This window comes from Leguminivora glycinivorella, chromosome 15 (assembly GCF_023078275.1).
Source record: "Leguminivora glycinivorella isolate SPB_JAAS2020 chromosome 15, LegGlyc_1.1, whole genome shotgun sequence".
NCBI lineage: Eukaryota > Metazoa > Arthropoda > Insecta > Lepidoptera > Tortricidae > Leguminivora > Leguminivora glycinivorella.
The window spans coordinates 1,893,185-1,913,593 of NC_062985.1; the positions used below are offsets into that span (position 1 = coordinate 1,893,185).

General features: G+C 41.6%; 4 protein-coding genes across 4 annotated transcripts in view; 2 read left to right on the top strand and 2 right to left on the bottom strand.

The window, feature by feature from the left end:
* LOC125233768 (beta-ureidopropionase-like) overlaps window positions 1-20,409 on the bottom strand; it is a 494,359-nt gene that overhangs the window by 405,415 nt on the left and 68,535 nt on the right. The window lies entirely within an intron of this gene.
* Window positions 1,602-11,267, top strand: LOC125233773 (V-type proton ATPase subunit D-like). The gene is made up of 6 exons (XM_048139868.1): window positions 1,602-1,731; window positions 2,444-2,580; window positions 9,216-9,454; window positions 9,753-9,834; window positions 10,113-10,242; window positions 10,815-11,267. The coding sequence occupies exons 1-6, from the start codon at window positions 1,602-1,604 to the stop codon at window positions 10,964-10,966; spliced, it is 870 nt and encodes a 289-aa protein (XP_047995825.1). The 3' UTR covers window positions 10,967-11,267.
* On the bottom strand, window positions 11,716-14,581 carry LOC125233777. The gene is made up of 4 exons (XM_048139873.1): window positions 14,186-14,581; window positions 13,261-13,430; window positions 13,058-13,138; window positions 11,716-11,900 (listed from the first exon to the last, which is right to left on the bottom strand). The coding sequence occupies exons 1-4, from the start codon at window positions 14,445-14,447 to the stop codon at window positions 11,817-11,819; spliced, it is 597 nt and encodes a 198-aa protein (XP_047995830.1). The 5' UTR covers window positions 14,448-14,581; the 3' UTR covers window positions 11,716-11,816.
* Window positions 14,754-18,820, top strand: LOC125233779 (NADH dehydrogenase [ubiquinone] 1 alpha subcomplex subunit 13). The gene is made up of 3 exons (XM_048139875.1): window positions 14,754-14,908; window positions 15,881-16,101; window positions 17,947-18,820. The coding sequence occupies exons 1-3, from the start codon at window positions 14,809-14,811 to the stop codon at window positions 18,082-18,084; spliced, it is 459 nt and encodes a 152-aa protein (XP_047995832.1). The 5' UTR covers window positions 14,754-14,808; the 3' UTR covers window positions 18,085-18,820.

Here is a 20,409-nt window from a genome sequence, read left to right on the forward strand (position 1 = left end):
TGACAGCCACAAATTCGTACACATTTTGTTACCGTAACGAGTGCACACGACGACTACATTTTGTTATTGTATCAATACGGTCGCATTGTTTGCACGACGTTACCACGCGTTATGTCACATTTGACAGTTAGTTACTGATTTGAAGATTTTGCGACCGAAATGGTTGTATGGGTTGTAGGTATCTTTATATGAATAAACTGACAAAGCGGCTTTATAGCAATCGACAAAGTGGGACGTTTTCCCGTGCACGCTCACAATATTACTAGCTTTTGCCTGCGGCTTCGCTCGCGTCAAATTCGAAAATTGCGAAATGCTTCATACAAACTTCCGCCATCCATTTTAGGGAAGTGCAGAGGGGTCAGGAAGATACAAAAATTAGCCTATGTCACTCTGCATCCTTCCAAACTTAAAGAATTCGTGGCTCCATTTTGCATTGAAAGATGGATAAACAAACAGACACACACTTTCCAATTTATAATATTAGTATGGATATAGTATTTTATGCAACAGGCGTGTAAAGTAGGTCAAAAAAGACTAGTGGCGTGGGTAACAATTTGAGGCGAAGCCGAAGATGACATTTTTCACTCGGTTAAACACCGTTGCGCGTTGCATACAATAGGTACTTTTTCTACGACCATGCACTTAGTTTTCTTGAATATCTTCCGTGAAATTCACACTGTTTCCTTTATTTTGACGCAAAGGTTTGCACTGTCAGCTCAGCTGCCCAAAGCCTTTCCGCGCACGCACGCAGTATCGTTATAACAATGCGTTGCCATGATTACAGAGCCAAACAATGCGTTTTCAGTTTTTTCGATACTACGCGCATGCGCGGAAAGCCGGCGGACGCTGGCTTTCAGGAATAGACTTTTATGTAGGGTTTTAAAGATGCACAACCCTGTAAATGACGAATAACATCGACACGGCGCTCATCCACACACCTCACAACAGTCACAACCTCGGTCGCGCACCGTGCGGTTTCAGAGGAATTTCCTCCCACGAACGCCCCGGCTGTGGAATGACGAGCATGTCGAGGTATTCCCGATGAACTACAGTATGGGGTTCTTCAAAAAAGGAGTGTACAAGTTTCTAATGGATCGGCAACGCGCACGTGACACCCCTTGAGTTGCAGGCGTCCATAGGTTACGGTGACCGCTTTCCATCAGGCGGGCCGTATACCTGTTTGCCACCGACGTGGTATAAAAAAATAAAAATAACAAATAGAAAAAATCGGGAGTAGAAAAATGATTTTCCCCTCACTATAGCGAGGAAACTACAACGCAAAAAATGCGTTTATCACTGCTTCCAGTAGTTCCACAGGTGGTAAATCATCTTTATTACTAGATTCACCTACTTTTATCAATTTTAAAGCAGTTAATTTGACTTTATTCAAGGTCAAATTACTTTACCCACTAGTGGATAAAATGCGTTTTTACCCGCTGGTATTAAAGGACAAAACACGTGTTTCCGAGTTAGTGAGGGGAAAATGATTTTTATACTTCTTGCTCTAAGGTACCATAGATTCATTATTCTAATCTTTGCCTCTTTATCCCAATGACACTAAGAAAACCCTGTCACTTGGAACCAAATTTAGCAAAATGAGCATGAACACAACCGACCGTTATCCCGCGACCGCTTCGCAGTTCATGCTGCGAGAGATCAAACGGCAGCAGGAGCTGGTCAATCGAGGGTACCAACTGCTGAAGAGGAAGGCCGAAGCTCTAAGGATTAAAGGTAACAACGCTAACGGAAAATCCTGTATCTCCGTCTAGGAGATCTTGGCCTGGCTTTATGACGACCCATTTAGACGGTACGAGAGCATACGAGTTTTAATTTATTACATTGCGATATTTGATTGCTGTGCAAAATTGTATGTAACCTCAACAGTCCAAATCGCATGCGAGTTCACACGCCGTCTAAATCAGGCCTAGCGTGCGTGATTTTAGTTACATTTTTGTTTCGAGTTTTTAATACAGGTAGGTTATATGTCACCTACTCAATTCCGAGGCGGTATGCTGTAGGCTTCTCCATCCTGAAATTTGCATGGTCAACCTAGGCTCCGGAACCGCGCATCATCATGAGTTCCAAGCGCGGATCCAGTTTCGTGCCCAGGGGTGGGGGGGTCATGTGGTAAAGGCCCAGGCCCCAGAGGGGGGGCCACGTGGTCTATTCGTAGGGCCAACCTAGGCTCCAGGAGGGGTCATGACCTCCATGACCCCCCCCCGGATCCGCGCATGGAGTTCAAGACTAGATTTTAAACTATTTATTGGCTTATTTAAACTTTAAAACAAAATCTTAAGGATTACAAAATTCAATCACTTCTCCAGCACGATGATCAGAAACGGCACCCAGTAGGCAATATTACCTATAGGTATTAGGTACACGATTTTCAAAGCCAACCCGATACTTAACTCTCGAGTTTTATACAGAAAACAATTTACTTTAGGTCGACAGACGGCGTCCGACTTATCGGTGACGCAAGCACTTTTGGGTCATACGCTGAGAGAGGCCTACATATCGTTGGCGGCTGTCAAGTTCACTAACGGAGAATCCAATGCGTTGGTGCTCGAAAATATTGAGGAGGTAAGTGAATGTTGGATAATAGGTATATCTTCCAATAATTGTACGTATACCGGACGATTTATAAGTAGGAGAAAAACCAAACTCCACTGGCCAAACTCCGAATATGACGATTGACGAAGTCACAGGCCCACTTTGTCGCTTATATACTTATAATTTTCTAAGTTGAGATTTCTTCTATCTTTATACGACCGACCTGTGAAAGCGATCTTATGACAAGGGGTAGAATAGATCTTCTCTTCTTGTCTGGAAATACACAAAAGCCAGGTATATTTTTGTGAAACCAGCAACGTTAAGCATCCTAAAATATAATAGTGGGTCTAAATCCATCCTCAAGTAAGGTAGAGGAAATATATCTAAAGTGTGCATGCCGATATTGCCGATCTCGAACAAGATTGCGTAATTTATCAAATTCGTAATAAACTTTTAATTGACTGTTATCGAAATGTTCTGCGAATTAAAATGGTAAAACCAATGGACCTACCTGAAGTAAACACAAAGATGGCTGGATATAGACTGATTTATTAAATAAGTAAACCTACCCACATAGGTATTTATAAATATGCTACATCTTCCCCTTAATGAAAGAAAGTAGTAAACTTAACTGACTAACGAGCTTATACTTACTTACTAGAGCTTATACAGTAGCGATCATAAGTATTTTGACAAATATAAATCTTTTTGTAACTTTATGAAAACTTTGAATTCACTAATTACTTATTTATATATTTATTAAAAAAGGTTAGACTTAGTTATTTTATATTTTATTCCTGAAAGTATACACAAACACAAAAGAAAATAAATAAATTCACACTTCGAGTCGCTCAAAAGTACTTTGACACTAATAGATAGATAGAGATAGACACTAAATAAATATCCTAGTCAAAGTGGAAAGATAGCTATATGAAAAACTTCTTCAATATTTGGTTGCAAATCCTTTAGCCTTACGAACAGCAACGCAACGAGCCGGCATGGAATCTACTAACTTCGTTATACGTTCGTAAGGGATCTTTGCCCACTCCATCTTAAGTGCTTCGAAAAAAGCCTCTTTGTTAGAGTAGTTTCTGCACCTTACTCTGCGGTCCAGTTCTTCCCATAAATGCTCTATAGGATTTAGATCAGCACTTTGGCTAGGCCACTCAAAAACCTTCACTTTTTTCCTTTTCAGGAAAGCCTGGATGTGCTTGGATTTGTGCTTAGGGTCGTTATCGTGCTGAAAAATCCAACGAGGTGGCATATTCTCTCTGGCATATGGTATCATGTGTGTATCAAGTATGTTTTCATACACAAAACGATCCATTACCCCGTCAATCCTTACGAGAGGGCCGACACCGTGGCGTGAGAAACATCCCCAAACCATCACACTACCACCACCGTGTTTTACTGTGGGTACCTGGTATCGCACATCGTGACGTTTATTGTGTGGACGACGTACATACTTAATACCATCCGAAGACATCAGATTGAATTTGCTTTCGTCACTCCATAAAATTTTTGACCATTCGGCACTTGTCCACGATTTGTGACGAACTGCGAACGCCAATCTCGAAGCTTTGTTCTTCGCCGAGATATGCGGCTTTTTAGATGGACGTCTACCGTGTAATCCTTGCTCTATCAGACGTCGTTTAACAGTGGAAACATGAACATTTACATTGTAGTGTTCTTTTAATTCATCGTTGATCGTTACTGCGGATTTCCGTGGGTCTTCAGCGGACAACTTTTTAATCACGCGATCAGTTGTTAAAGTTGTTTTTCGAGGACGACCGCTTCTAGGCTTATTTTCGACAGTGTTTCGAGCCTTGAATAATTTATTCCATGTACTAATAAGCTGCCGTGATAGTCCAAACCTTCTTGCAACTTCAGCTTGCGACGTACCCTTCTTGAGTGCTGCTGCAACAGCTTCCTTTAAATCCTTCGAATATTCTTTTCGTTTTGGCATATTATTAGAGCACCTCTGCTAATTTATTTATAAAATAGTGATCCTACGTTGGCCCGTTTGTAATTAAAATGGAACGAAAAGTATTGTCAAAATAATTTTGAGCTCGTTGAATTGCTTTTTTTTTGTGGCCAGTTTGATTAAGGCTTAGCTAGATAAAACTTTTTGCTTGTTTTCTTAAGGTATTAGGCTGTTAATTACCTACGCATAAGTTTTATTTGGATAGCTAATAATTTATACTAAAATTTCAAAGTTATACTGTTGTCAAAATAATTTTGATCGCTACTGTACATAAGGTTCATTTTAGAATAACAGCAAGATAGGTACACATCTTATTTTATCTCTAATTTTAGTTTTTGATAAACAGTGATTTCAGTTTACACACCTGTACATGACTTATAAAAATATCTAACCTTATCTTAACCTAATACATAACATTTGTTATTATTGTTTAAGCTTTTTCTTAGCCTCGATTGCAGCAGTTCGCGGTAAGCGCTGATTATTATTAGGCCCTGGAACAATTGACTGCTCGGCCTGAGAACGTGTGTCCTGCATCCGCCCCGCGGTGTCGGATGCCGCGTCAAGCGTTTCACCCATGTCGTCGTAAATGCTATCGTCATTAGAACACCCTGCATCATCACCGTCCAATACCTCATGAGATAATGTGGGAGACGCATCCTCGGGTTCTAGTTTGATCAGATGCCGCCTGTTTCTTCGATAACGCTTGCCTGAGGCATCCGTTACGAAGTAGGATCTTGGCTGCGGCGCCCGGCCCGCGACACGCGCCGCGCGCCTCCGCCCGCCGGCACCACTCCCGTCCATAGCGATGACGTCATCGCCCGGCTGCAACTCCGGCAAGGCTCGCGCCCGCTGGTCGTGCCATTGTTTACTACGCACCTGATTACGAACTATATTGTCATAGTCGACAGTGTTGTCCCTATCCGGTACTAGTTTATTCTCATGAATTGGCAATCGCGTATTTAATCGTCTGCCCATTAACAACTGTGCAGGACTAGCGATTCCATCCCTCGGCGTGGCCCGAAAATTCAATAAACCTAAATAAAAATCCGCACCTGAGTCCAATGATTTTTTTAAAATGCTTTTCACGGTCCTAATCATCCGTTCACTGCGCCCGTTAGACTGAGCGTAGTTAGGAGACGACGTGGAGTGCCTGAAGTTCCAAACCTCAGCAAACTTCTTGAACTCCCTTGACGAATATGCTGGACCGTTATCTGAGATGAGTTCTACTGGAATTCCGTGTCGAGCGAATTGATCCCTTAGTGCAAGGATAACAGAGGTCGAATTTATTGATCGTAAGGGACATACCACGACAAAGTTTGAAAAGTAGTCCACTAAAAGCAAGTAGTTTTTACTTTTATACTCAAAAATATCAGAACCAACTTTGACCCATGGCAGACCCGGTATGAGGTGCGGCACCATCGGCTCCCGCTGCGGCGCGGGCGCGTGCTGCGCGCAGGTGCGGCAGCGGCGCACGGCGCGCTCCACGTCGCGCGACATGCCCGGCCACCACATCACCTCCCTGGCGCGCCGCTTGCACCGGTCTATGCCGAGGTGGCCCTCGTGTACACGCGATATCATCTCTGACCTGAGACCGCTCGGAATAAACACCAGATTGTTCTTAAATATCACGCCCTCTGTATATTCAAAGCATTCCCTTGCGTCCCATAACGCTCGCACGGATTCATCAGACTCATGTTTCGAGACAGGCCATCCATTTTTCATATAATTTATTAAAACTTGACATACCTTGTCTTCGCGAGTGAATTGTCTTACTGTATCCATCCTGCAATCACTTATGCGCACCAACCGCAACAGGAAACAGGTTTGGTCGTCTACTTCTTGTGATACCTTATCGCTCATTAAGTCTGGAAGGGCCGCACGAGACAATGTATCCGCGATGAACATGTACTTTCCTGGTTTGTATACCACAGAGAAATCATACCTTTGAACCCGCAACATCATACGCTGCAACCGAGCCGGTACCGCGTCCAGTGATTTTTTAAACAGCGCTTCCAGCGGTTTGTGGTCGGTCTCAACTACCACGTCCGATTTCCCAAATACATATTGATGAAACCTCTCGAGAGCGAACACAATGGCCAGCATCTCTTTCTCGATCTGCGCATATCGCTGCTGGGTGTCGGTGAGCGTGGCAGAAGCGAACTCCACCGGCCGCTCCTGCTGCAGGATCACCGCGCCCAGGGCCTGGCTGCTGGAGTCCACGGAGAGCACGCAGGGCTGGTCGGGTGCGAACAGCGCCAGCACCGGCGCCTCACACAGCGCCTGCTTCAGCGCGCGCACCACGCTCTCCTCGCACTCGCCCCAGCACCACTCGCTGTCTTTTTTAAGGAGATTTCTAAGCGGAGCTACTTGTTCTGAATAACACGGAATGAATTTGGCAACATAATTGATCATACCTAGAAACCTTTCCAAAGATTTCCTGTCACTGGGGCTGGGCATTTCTTTAATAGCTTTTAATTTGTGTTCGTCAATTTTAACCCCTTCAGAATTAAAAGTATGACCCAGATATGTTACCTCATTCACAGAAAATTCACATTTTTCTTTATTAAACTTTATACCTACTTGCCTTGCTCTTTCGAGCAAACTCCGCAATCGGTTGTCATGCTCCTCTTGCGTGCCTCCCCAAACGATGACGTCATCGACAAACGAATCTACACCTTCGAGGTCCTCCAGCAGCTGCCTTATTTTACTGTGAAACACTTCAGAAGCCGAATTAATTCCATACGGCAAACGTAAAAATTGGTACCTACCATATGGGGTACCAAATGTGCATAGATCAGCACTGTCATCGTCTAGCTGGATCATCCAGAACCCGGACCTAGCATCCAACTTACTGAAGTAGCACGCCCCCTTTAACTTTGTCGCAATTTCCATTACCGTGGGTAACGGGTAGTGCTGACGACGTACTACACGATTCAAGGGCCGCGGATCGAGGCACACACGGAAACTCCCATCTTTTTTAGCAGCCATTAACTATGGCATTTACCCACGACGTGGGGTGCGTCACTTTACGTATGACACCTAGGCTCTCCATGCGATTCAGCTCGGTCAACAGCTGATCCCTGACACCCAGCGGTATCCGGCGCACAGGACAAATGCACGGACAAGCATCGTTCTCAATAGGTATCTTATACTGACCCGGGAGTTTACCTAAACCACTAAACAAGTCAGAATAATCATCAATGTCTAACGAATAAATACGCTTTACGAGACCCAATTCTTTTAAAGCGTATTTTCCTAGTATACTTTCATAATCATCAGTGTCATTACCTACTATGACCATTTTCAACATATATTCTTGCTGCTTGTATATAAATTTAATGATACACGAACCAATGAAGGGAATAATATTACGACAATACGATTGGGCTTTTACACAATCGGTTCGTATATCTGACAGACTAAAACCTAATTTTACAAAATTAGATTTGGATATAACATTCAAATCAGCACCAGTATCCAATTTGAATTTATGTCTTACTAGTTTACCTGAACAAAATAACGGAAAAGATTCATACCACTCAGAGTCCTCGATGCGATTAATATCCTGTATAGTGTCCATATAATATAACTCGTCATCGTTCTCCTGTATCTGGTACACTTTGTTTGACTTACGACCGGGACACACTTTTTAAAATGACCTCTTTGCCCGCACAAGAAACACTTTACACTTTTAGCCGCGCAACGAGCCCCGCCGTCACAATTACTTTCCGCACAAGATGCACATAATCGCTCCCTCGCGCCCGCGGCCGCTCCCGCGCCGCCAGCCGCCGCGCCGCCGCCGCCGGCCGCCGAGCGCGCGCCGCCGCGGCCTCCGCGCCAGCCCCGGCGCGCCGTCCCGCGTCCGTAACCCGAGCGATTCCTCAACACATCTACCGACAAACTGTCCACGGACTCCTTTTTTACGCCTTCGATCTCCCGGTTCTCTTCGCTTGTTATTTCACCCGCCTGACATATACGTATAGCTTTTTCTAATGTCAAGCCGTCTGTGCGCAAGAGTCTATCCCGTACTACGCTATCCTTGATCCCGCACACGATGCGATCGCGTAGCAAGCCATCTTCGAGTTTATCGAACTCGCACTGTTGACTAATTATCTTCAAAGCGGTTACGTATTCATCGATTCCTTCGCCCGCCTCCTGACTTCGTGTAAAAAACTTAAACCGCAACATAATAACGTTTGGTTTTGTGCCGAAATGCTGATCAAACTTTTCAATCACCTTATCTATGTTATCACGGTCCTCTTTTTTGTCAAACTTCAAAGTGGTAAAAACATCGTACCCCTCGGGCCCAATCAGGTTTATTAATAAACTCGCTTGTAGATCCGTAGATTCCTTGTACACGCCCGACGCCTTCAAAAACACTTGAAACTGTTTTAACCATTTACGCCATGAATCAGCACGATTCGCCGGACCGCCTTCTAACGATAATTCCGCAGGAGGACGCGCGTGCTCCATTGTTGAAAACACGTATTTACTAAAAGTTCACTGGAATTGGTGTTAAGAGTTCGCACAAAACACTAAAATATATATTTTGTTAATTATTTCCGAGCACCGCTGTCACCATGAAGTAAACACAAAGATGGCTGGATATAGACTGATTTATTAAATAAGTAAACCTACCCACATAGGTATTTATAAATATGCTACACTACCCTTTGCCTAGGCACAAATCCGCGTCAAACGCATACCAGAAAACATCTCCGGCGTGTCCACCGTGACGCTCCACGCTATAGAAGAATTTGGCGCCAGCGACGCGCTGCGCTACGCTGGTCTCGGCGCCGGAGGGCATCGCACGGGCGAGGCAAAGAGGGCGTTTCGCGAGGCCGTGCATATTCTGATCAAGTTCGCGTCGCTGAGGAACACGTGTATACTGTTGGATAATGCTATTAGGTCTACGCTGAGGTATGTTATTAAACCTCGATCTATTAGTTTTAAGCTCTAATCAAATAGACAAACACTCTTTCGACCTTATTTTACCTAGTAAATTAATGTTACCTACGTAATTTTGAGGCAATCCACCTATTACAATGACGGAAGCTAAGTTGATAAAGATGGTCAACTAAATTTTGACTGGCAACACTTACAATTTCGCGCGGAAATCCCCGACACTACTGAATAATTAAGTGTTGCCAGCTTATAATTATTTTGAAAATCATTATTTGTGTAATCGTTACAAATAATTCTAAATCATTTTTTACAGAAAAGTAAACGGCATAGAAAAGGTCATTATGCCTAAGCTTTCGAATACAATGAAATATATTCAAGTAGAACTAGCGGAACGGGTAAGATAATTAATTTAACTTTTTTTTGTCGTTTTATTGGTGATTAAAATTACCTTTCTCCTCTCAGAGATAGCTCTTTCATTGTTTGAAGAACAGAAATCGAAAAATGCACTAGAAAACTCCGAATATATAAGAAAAACGAAAATATTTTAATCGTAAACATAGGATACATAGAGACAGGTATAAATTTTTGAACAATGGCATCAGATGCGCTGCGTAAATATTAAATTAGTGTTGCTACGAATTGTACTTGTTATTCATCTACCTTATTAATTTAGGAAAGAGAAGAGATGCACAGACTGAAGATGGTGAAAGCCAAGAAGATTCGAGCCAAAGCTCTAGCTAAGATGCGTCTCGAAGACTCCCAAAATGGATACAACGCTGCTGGCGGCGAAGGTGCTGAGATTGGTAGGCCGCTTTATTTTTAGCAGGTAGGTAATACTGACGGAATGTAGTAGGTACATTATGATACAAGTGCGGAAAAGAGGAAGTTCGAAACGAGTGGCGATAATTTTTTTTTAAATCCATGAGTTACGAATTTCCTTTTCGCAAGTGTACCTAGCGTACGACGTTTTTCAGTACAGATGGCGTAACTCGTGTCGAATTTATAGCCACTATCGTTTCGAAATTCCTTTCTTCCGCACTTGTATCGTAATGTACTATTAATAGTTAGCTAAGTAGTTGTTGAACTTAGGCAACATGTTTTAAAGAATTTAATCGTTAAACAAATATGTACCTTCAATAGCAGATAATCTCGGAACATTAGTAGCGACACTTTTTTCAAAGCGCACTCCAAGCACATGAGTTGAGATGAGACAATATCTCGCTCGCAATAGAATACTTAGCATGCTAGCTTCCTTGTATTCCCTGTGTTACCATTATGTGTAAAAAAATGAGACGACACGACAATGTTGCCAACTTGCCACTTTTTTGCCAGGCTGGACTAGAAGTTTTTTATTTTTAAAATCTTATATTTCCAGATGTCCGTTCTGCTTCTCGTATCCGATCCATCGAGTGCCTCACGAGTATCGTCTGTGCGTGCAAGTCGCTACCGTCCACGGATTCCATCGAAGATTTCTCTAAACCAATCTGCCAGCCCGCTGGTTGGGACGATGAAGATCTTCTCTTTTGACTGACACTTTCTGATGTTCCTCTCAGAATAGGTTCTTTTGAGAGTCGAGTGCCCCACGTATCATGAGCTTCATTTGTACTTTGGAACTTTTCCAAATTGTTCCAGATTCTACCGAAAACTTTTCTCTCATTCAGCTAGCCCGCTGGCAAGGTTGAGACGATAAAGATTTCCTCTTTTAACTTTTTAACATCGGATACCAAACTAATTAAGCCATTGGCAAAGATTCGTAAAAATAAGTATGATGGATTAATTGGAAAAATCAAAGAAGTACTAATTTTATTACAATTGTCCTTTTGCTATGTTCTTGGGCGTCCACTACTTTATATTACCTATTGCATACTATGAGTCATTAAATTATTATTTATTTATTATGTAGATTTAGTTCTTGTTATTAATTTAGTTCTCGTTTGTGTTGAAATAAAAAGAGATTTTTGTAAACGAATTCGTTTTATTCATAGGTATGTAATAAATTAATTTTCCCCTCACTAGCTCGGAAACACGTGTTTTGTCCTTTAATACCAGCGGGTAAAAACGCATTTTATCCACTAGTGGGTAAAGTAATTTGACCTTGAATAAAGTCAAATGAACTGCTTTAAAATTGATAAAAGTAGGTGAATCTAGTAATAAAGATGATTTACCACCTGTGGAACTACTGGAAGCAGTGATAAACGCATTTTTTGCGTTGTAGTTTCCTCGCTATAGTGAAGGGAAAAGTTTTGTGTTACACTCGGGTGCAAATGTATTTTACTTCTCGTGTGTTAAAATACAACTTTGCCCCCTTGTATAACAAATAACTATTTGAACATAGTTATAAAATTAAAGAAAAAAACACTAACGTAAGTTCGGTGAACTACAAAACCCAACCGTTGTCCAACCTCTCTTCCATGGGCTTGGTAAAATACTGGCATCTTCGGAACTTTTCCAGGATTTCACCCTAGAAAAAAGATAAATTGTTAAGCTATCTCCTGGCTTTTCATTTTAAAGAGCATTTGGCTAGCAGAGTAAGAAGCTCTATTAGAAAATTGCTGCAAACGCTTTGCTTGTTATCTATTTCTAAATACCTACTTACATCTCATAAGCTACAGATATTTAAATGAAGGTTCATTAGCATAAAAAGTATGAAAAAGTGTATGCAGTGTCAGTTAATAATGACCAAACCATTATTTGGAATTCAACTGGGCCCATAACCTCTTTGATAGAGAGCGTAACATAGTTTTAAATGGTAACTAGTTGACGATGATCTCATGAAGACCTTGAATATGGCTATAGAAAACTACTTCGTCTCTTATACCAAGATTTTTATACATTTGGAAGCGTATTACATTGAACAAATATGGTGAACGGTGAGCGTCAGAATGGCGGGTGTACATCAAGCAATCCTGGTGTGGTATACGTCAGGAGTTAGTGCTAGCAATGTGCCAAATGTGCGCCAAAATTCGAGCAATGTGCTCTTTTAACTCCAGAGATATTTAAGAAATTAATGACACCCGCTATTCTGACGTCAGGTTGGCGGGTGCACTTTCAGTTCTAGCTAATGGTTGCCTACTCAAGGGTGAAAGTACTGCCTAAGGTTAGTGCTCGCAATGTGCTTCCACATGTATGAAACACAAACGAATTCAGAGAGCCGTTGAAGAGTAATATGGGATTGAATAAATATATCTATAAGTATCACTTTTTTGTGAAAAGCGCCTGCATGTTAATGCTGCATTGCAGGCAATGAACATTGCTATTTTATTTCAGCAGGCGTTATAGATATATTTATTCAATCCCATATTACTCTTCATCGGCTCTGTGAATTAATGTGTGTTTCATACATGTGGAAGCACATTGCGAGCACTAACCTTAGGCAGTACTTTCACCCTCGAGTAAGCAGCCATTAGCTAGAACTGGAAATACACCCGCCAACCTGACGTCAGAATGGCGGGTGTCATTAATTTCTTAAATATCTCTGGAGTTAAAAGAGCACATTGCTCGAATTTTGGCGCACATTTGGCACATTGCTAGCACTAACTCCTGACGTATACCACACCAGGATTGCTTGATGTACACCCGCCATTCTGACGCTCACGGTGAACGTCCTAAGCTACTTACGGGTCCTGTCTTCTTGGTAGTCTCGCTGTAGAAAGTAACGGCACTAGACCCTGTACCATACAGGGGGAATTTTAGATGCATCTGTAAACAAAATATTTGTAAAGTTTGCTTGCTGTTATTCATGGATATACAATATATAAAATAGTTTCTTGATATGCTACACTGTTAGAAATCGGAGAACCAGATATTGCTTTATGTCTTACGTTTTTGTCCAAAGGAATTTCTAAATTACGTGGCTCGAAATTATCCTTCACATAGTTGGACTCATATTCGGTGCAGAACTCAGCGACAGGGTTGGTAGGTTTCAACTCGTCTATTACTTCTTCTAACATTTGCTCCCAGAAGAAGTCCTTTAACAATTGCTTTCGGATACCTGTAACCAAAAGGAAGATAAATAGGTATTCTGTTCATTAATATAGGTAATGAAAATATTTTGTATAATTAATTGAAATACGGTTGTACTCACGTTATTATATCGCTATTGCTGCGACATGTTTCGGGCCAATTCGGAGGCCCCTCTTCAGGCGTATAGGAGTTCACGCGACGGCTAGACTCCGCAAACTGAACGCACCGCTCCGCCCGCTGCGCGCGCGCTGATAGGACGGGGAAGGGGGGCGCAGAGCAGTCTGCTGCTGTAGTTGTTGTGTAGAGTTCTGGTAGCGCGGCTGTGTCGACCGATGGAGGTAAGCACACTGCACTCACTGTGTCCACACGAATTGGCCCGAAACATGTCGCAGCAATAGCGATATAATAACGTGAGTACAACCGTATTTCAATTAATTATTTGAATATGTCTCGCGGAAGTTTAACGTGTATTTTGTATAGCCACCTATATAAGACTAGATATAAACGGTCAAGCAAATCGTGCCACTGAAATAGACGGCAAATTTTAAACATGTTGGGTTGAAGGGGTATCGTCCTATAAAAAATTTGAATTTCGCACCTATATTTAGTGAGATTTGCTTGACAGTCTATTGCCTGTGGAAAGAATATACCTTATATGTGTTACAGTATTTTGTCCAACTTAATGTACCATATTTAAGCAAATAAATTATATTCTATTCTATTCTATTCTACTGTACCTAAGTGAAGATCTGAAAGAATACATTTTAAAATGTTTATACTTGCCAACAGTACGTGGAGGTTTCTTTGGAACTTTGTATTGGTTTCTCATTTCGCTGCCTTTAGCAGGTGGTTCCCTGCCGTCCTGCAGAATCCATGGCCGACTGTAACCCTTCCCTTTGCCATAAGCAGATGGTTCTGGGGGAACTTTCGGATGTAAGGTAATCCGTTCAAGGGGTCTTATTTTTAAGGATGTATCCTCAACGTCCGGCTCTGGAATATCAGCTTGAGCTTCGGCGTCAACGTTGCTTGGTTCTAAAGCATCCATAGTTCACAAAAATAACAACTTTTAAAGATTGTCCAAATCGTAAAAATAAATGAGATGCGTTGCTATGGAAATATTGATTGTTGCTTTGTGACTTTTCCAAGCACCACCGATATTTGCATAGAATTTACAATACATTGCGGTTTTTAGTCGACCTATTCAATTAGTTTCTCCTATTCAGTCGGCAATGATCGAAAATCGCATCGAATATGTTTGTCACAACGTTTGTAGAAGCCATAAGCCATAAACTATGCAATTTCAAATCGCAGTGTTTCTGTCAATGTCAAGTTTAGATTTTTTGACGTTTTCGTTTACTTGTCACTTGTCAGTTTGTCATTGTCAAAGACAGTCAATCGAAAGCAAAATGTCCTGCACTTCAGTGGTTAGAAAACAGGATTTGCCTCCTCCGGGGGGCTACAAGCCCATCCCCTACAAGAGAATCCCGGCTAAACAATTCTTTAGCGGTCAGTAGTTGCAAAGTTTCAATGTTTTGGTCAATAAAACGTATTATGTAACTTAGCATAGGTTAGGTCAGTTTGTTATTTTGTTCTATTTATCAGTAAATAAAGATTGTTTTAATATTATCAGCAATAAATAATCACGACATTTTTAAACTATTGAAAACGTTAAAAATTCCATATTGTAAAAATAGGAAAGTTATGATTGACCATCTACAGTAGACCAGTTAGCAGTCACTAACTTCTTATTGTCATATTTGTTGTGCTTTTGTCCTAATTATGAATGATGAGTTTAAATAAGGTTTAGGTACAAATGTAGGAATCTTTCTGTTTATACACAACATAATTCATTTTAAATGCATATTAAATGCATCTTTGTTCAGATTAACCTTAAAACATACATTTTATTTTCTACTTTTATAGTTGTTAGAATGATGTACAGGTAATGATTTTAGCTTATGAAAATTTTTGCTTTGTTTATTATAGTTATCAACTGCACCCAATTCTGTAGCATTGGTGTAAAATTGATAACATATCAAAGTTGTTTCTTTCTAAGGCCCCATTTAGACGGTACGAGAACTCGCACACGAGTTTAATTACATTGCGGTATTTGATGGCTGTGCAAAATTAATCTAACCTCAACAGCCCGCAATGTAACTAAAATCGCATGGAGTTTGCATGCTGTCTAAATCAGGCCTAACAATGAAATATAATGATAGAATAGGTCAAACAGTTATCAATGCATGAAATAAAATTATGAAACACTTTGTGTGTAAAAACTTTCACCATTGGCCTTTTATACTATCCCCCTGTTAAAAAATTACTCTTGGAGTGTTTTTCTTCTTCTTCTTCTCAGCATATTTGCGTCCACTGCTGAACATATGCCTCTTTCATGGATTTCCATTCTGTTCTGTAAGCGGCGGTTCTGTGCCAGGTCAGTGTTTTTATTTGTATCAAATTACTAAACTAACATTTCAGGATATGCCATGTTCGCTGGCTTCATCGGCATGACCACCGGATCTCTCTACCTGTACTACCTCAACTACAAGCAGATCAAGAAGCACGAGATCGAGATGCGTTCGGCCAAGATGGCCATCTACCCGATGCTGCTCGCCGAGCGTGACCGGGAGTACCTCAAGCAGCTGCGGAGGAACAGGGACGCTGAGGCGGACCTGATGAAGGACGTGCCTGGATGGGAGGTGAGTTGAATACCTTAGATTGTTATTAGAGATTTTATTGTCACATCACATACGAAAATTCATCCATTTGAATTCAAAATTCCAATTATAAATATGGATATAGACCTCAAATGGAAAATAAGGAACATTTGCAGTATTCCATTCAAATAGAAAAAAGGGTACTGTTACTGCTGATCTGTAATAGAAAGAACTCTCTTTTTTCCACTGCTCTACCCTTGTAAGTATAAAACGCCTCATTTGATTATTCAATGTTACATTATATATAGGAAGAACATGTGAATAAAGATTATTTTGACAGCATACCCTTCCTCAAAAAAATGTTAATAGGCAGTGATGCCATAGCATGAACTTTTTGCAGTTCAAACTGCAGCTTTTGACAACAGATATGTCTCTACTCAGCATTAGTGATCCCAGCTTATTTTATTTTGAAGATCATGGAACTCAGGGTCTGCTTTCCCACAAATCTAAGAATTGACAGAGGTGCTAGTTTTTATTATGCTACTGCCATCGGACCTTTCAACTCAGATGAGATACTGCCTTATTGGGATTAGATAGTCTGGTTTCTTGTAACATTTTCAAATTTTTCTCATCATCGTCATCCTCCTTGCGTTATCCCGGCATTTGCCACGGCTGATGGGAGCCTGCTGGGGTCCTTTTTGACAACTAATGCCAAGATTCGGCGTAGGCAGTAGTTTTTACGAAAGCGACTGCCATCTGACCTTCCAATCCGAAGGGTAAACTAGACCTTATTGGAATTAGTCTGGTTTCCTCACGATGTTTTCCTTCACCGAAAAGCGAGTGGCAAATATCAAATGACATTTCGCACATAAATTCGAAAAACTCATTGATCCGGAGCGAGCCGGGGTTCTAACCCGCGACCTGCGGAACGAAAGTCGCACTTACTTCATCATAATATCAGCCCTTTATCGCCCACTGCTGAGCATAGGCCTCTCTTCTAGTACGCCACTTGTCCCAGTCCTGAACTAGTCTCATCCAGTTGTGACCCGCAATTTTCCGGATGTCGTCCACCCAACGAGCTAACGGATGCCAAGCGCTTCTTAAGGCTCCAGTACACAATGGCCCATGCTGGCCCACTACAGGCCATCGCCATTGTGTACAGGGGGTAATGGTATATGATGGCGGACAATTGCCAATCGTGGTGCGCAATCGGGGAGTTGTCGGTTTTTTGGGCACACTTCAAAGGAATCGTGGCGTAGCGTGGCCTGTGGTGTTCACACAATCGGCCATTGTTTAGTTTGTCACCGACCGCCTGACCGGGATAGTGCACTTTTTTGTTGCTAGAACTAGAATTTTTGGTCGCCCAAAATATCAGTATCGTGGAGCAATGAAGAAACTTTTAAGTTTATTGATTTATATCAATCTGAGCCTGTAATACTTGTAAACAGTATATGTATAAATAAATAGCCGCAGCCGTAATTACTTCTATGTCCATCGCAAGTGGTTTGTCAGCCAGCAATGAGACATGCGCCACTGTGTGAACACCAAGTGATCGTGGCCTACAATTGTGCATTGCAAAGCGTGGCCCATCACAGGCCATTGTGTACTGGAGCCTTTACATCTGTGAGCGGCCACCATTCTGTTAACATTTTAGTCCATCTGCCATCACTCTGCCTAGCAACATGTCCAGCCCAACTCCATTTTAGTTTGGTAATGACGAAACCCACGTCTAGCACCTTGGTGCGACGACGAATCTCGGCATTGCTCACCCGATCTTGAATCTTGATACCGAGCATGGCGCGCTCCATTGGCGCACGTACTTACCGCTAGGCTACTAGCGCGTTTTCAAAATTTTCTCAAAAATTATAATTTATATAACTGTTCTAGGTCGGAACCTACTACGGCGAGAAGGTATACAAGCTGCTGCCCCCGGACACACTTGTGGAGCCCATCTTCCACGAGTATTACGCCCACACTGACCCCATGGCGTGGTACAAGCGCGCCTACATAAAACTCCTCAGCTAAATGGACCAATGGGGACTGTGGACTGACAGTTGTGAGCTGTAACATCTGTTTTTATAGCCCTGATATCTTATTTTATATTTGAGGAGGCCTTTGGCACTAGTCCGACCAGGCCCCGTAGCCGAATAATGGCATTTCTACGACGTCAAACGCCGCAGAAATGCAGTCTGGCTCTGTCGCGCCAATACGCAAGAGCGATAGATAGCTACGAAAGAGATATTATCGTGAGCGTTTGTGCTTTGGACTGCGCACACAGAAGCGAGTAAACGATGAAACGAACAAAAGATAGTCGCCCCCGTGGAAATAAAAGAGATAGCGAATGATTTATACTTCATCGGTCTATGACGAACGCTCGCGCTATCGTCGCGTCTCTTTTATTTACACGGGAGCCACTATCTTTTGTTCGTTTCTATTGCTGATAGCTCATCGCTTTTGCCACCAGTGCCTAAGAGGTCCACCCCGAAAAACATTTAAAATTTCTATCGCTCGAATATGTAGCAATAGAATTATATGCATAATGAAATTGAGATTTTCGCTTTTGTGGAATGCCTGGGGTATAAAAACAGAGCTTTACAACAAAATTTTACTAAAGTTATGTAATTTAATCATGGTCCATGTTATTAGAGGATGTCGGAGTTAGTTCAAATGAATGAGGGTGTAGATTGACTGCCACTGCTTTCCGTTTTTAAAACTATTTTATTTTAGCCGTTAATTTACAAATAAATCAATATAAGCAGTCTTTTGAAGTTTTATTTCTGTACGAAATTTGTTTACACTTTGGATTTCTAGGAAAATAGAAGTAAAAAAAATTACAGATTTAAAGACGTAAATAAAAATGGCCGTGTGGCCTGTACCATACTCAGGTACACTATGTATGAAGTTCCTACAACTTATACAGTGTTTTGAAGTTATGCATCCCATGTTTGGATACACCAAGGTAGTGTGGAACTGTTAAAAGCGTTTGACTTAGTATTCCATACTTCACAAGCGGGGTGCCTCAAGGAGGTGTGTTAGGTCCTCCATTATTCAAGATTCTACTCAGATTAGAGATGTGTCAACCCGGTTCAAACCGAGTTAGGCTCAACTCGGCCCGACTCGGTTTGACAGTTCACCAAACCGGTTCCAACGAGCAGACGGAACGCAGCCGAACGAACGTACCGATCGGTCCCACTCCCACATGACTCAACTCGAAAATGTTGATAACGAAACCGGCAATATCGGTATCGGAACTGCAAGCCAGCGAGTCCAGGATAGCTGTACTTTCGCGCGGAAGTGGCGCCACGGCCAGAATCTGAAACACGCTCGCGGTCCGCCCGACCGTGCTCGCTTTGGTTTGAAATCAATTATAACAGATGGTGCTCTTTTTCCTAATAATAAATGGGGAAATATAACAGTTTACAACTGTAATTAAATGCTCCCGCTATTCTGCCGTTGCCGCCCTTGCCGATATTCTGTGAATTCTGTCTCCGTTACGAATATTTTGATGAAATTAAATATATTTATTTGCATTAATTTAGTTTCAGTGTAGCTCGTTCAAACACAACTTTAATTTTAAATAAATAAAAAAAACACACGTTTATATCATGTGTTTCGGGCATAACTTGACTCGACTCAACCCGACCGACTTGATTCGTGTTCAATTTTGACGAATCGCTTCACACGGGCCAAACCTAACCGCTACATTAATACGCTAAGGACCGTCGTAGCAACTCGGTTTGGTCAAACCGGGTTGAAACCGGTTTACGTAGAAAATCAAACCGTTCAGCCCGGTTTGCGATATTTTCGGTTTGGCACATCTCTAACTCAGATGAAGAATACTATAGATTTGACGTAAGCGTACACCCGTAAGGGACAGATATAGAATAATGGAGCGAAATTAAGAAGTACTTTAAAAATGGCTGACAGTTTACCATAAACAACCTACGTAATCTGGGCGGATAATAAGCTTGACGTCACGTACATATCCCTTACCGCATGTGACGTATACAATATTTGTTCAAATTTGAACTATAACAGTTGTCAGTAGAGTAGAATTTATAACGGCCAAATGTGGAACAATATGCGGTAAAGGGTTATTGTTTGCCACAAACTTGTTTGTGGCAGCGGCGGAAAAGTGAAACTATGACAAAGACAAACAATAACATTTTGCTCTCTGTCACTCTTATTATAATTTGTATGTGACCATCTCGTTCGGTAGTGGTATTATAATTTGGCTGTCTAGTCTATAGTATCCTTTGTTTAAGAAATTCTAGTAACCTTCGTTATTAACCTTCGTGTAGGTAAATTACATATTTAATGATATTGAGATTCATATTATCTTTTTCTTCT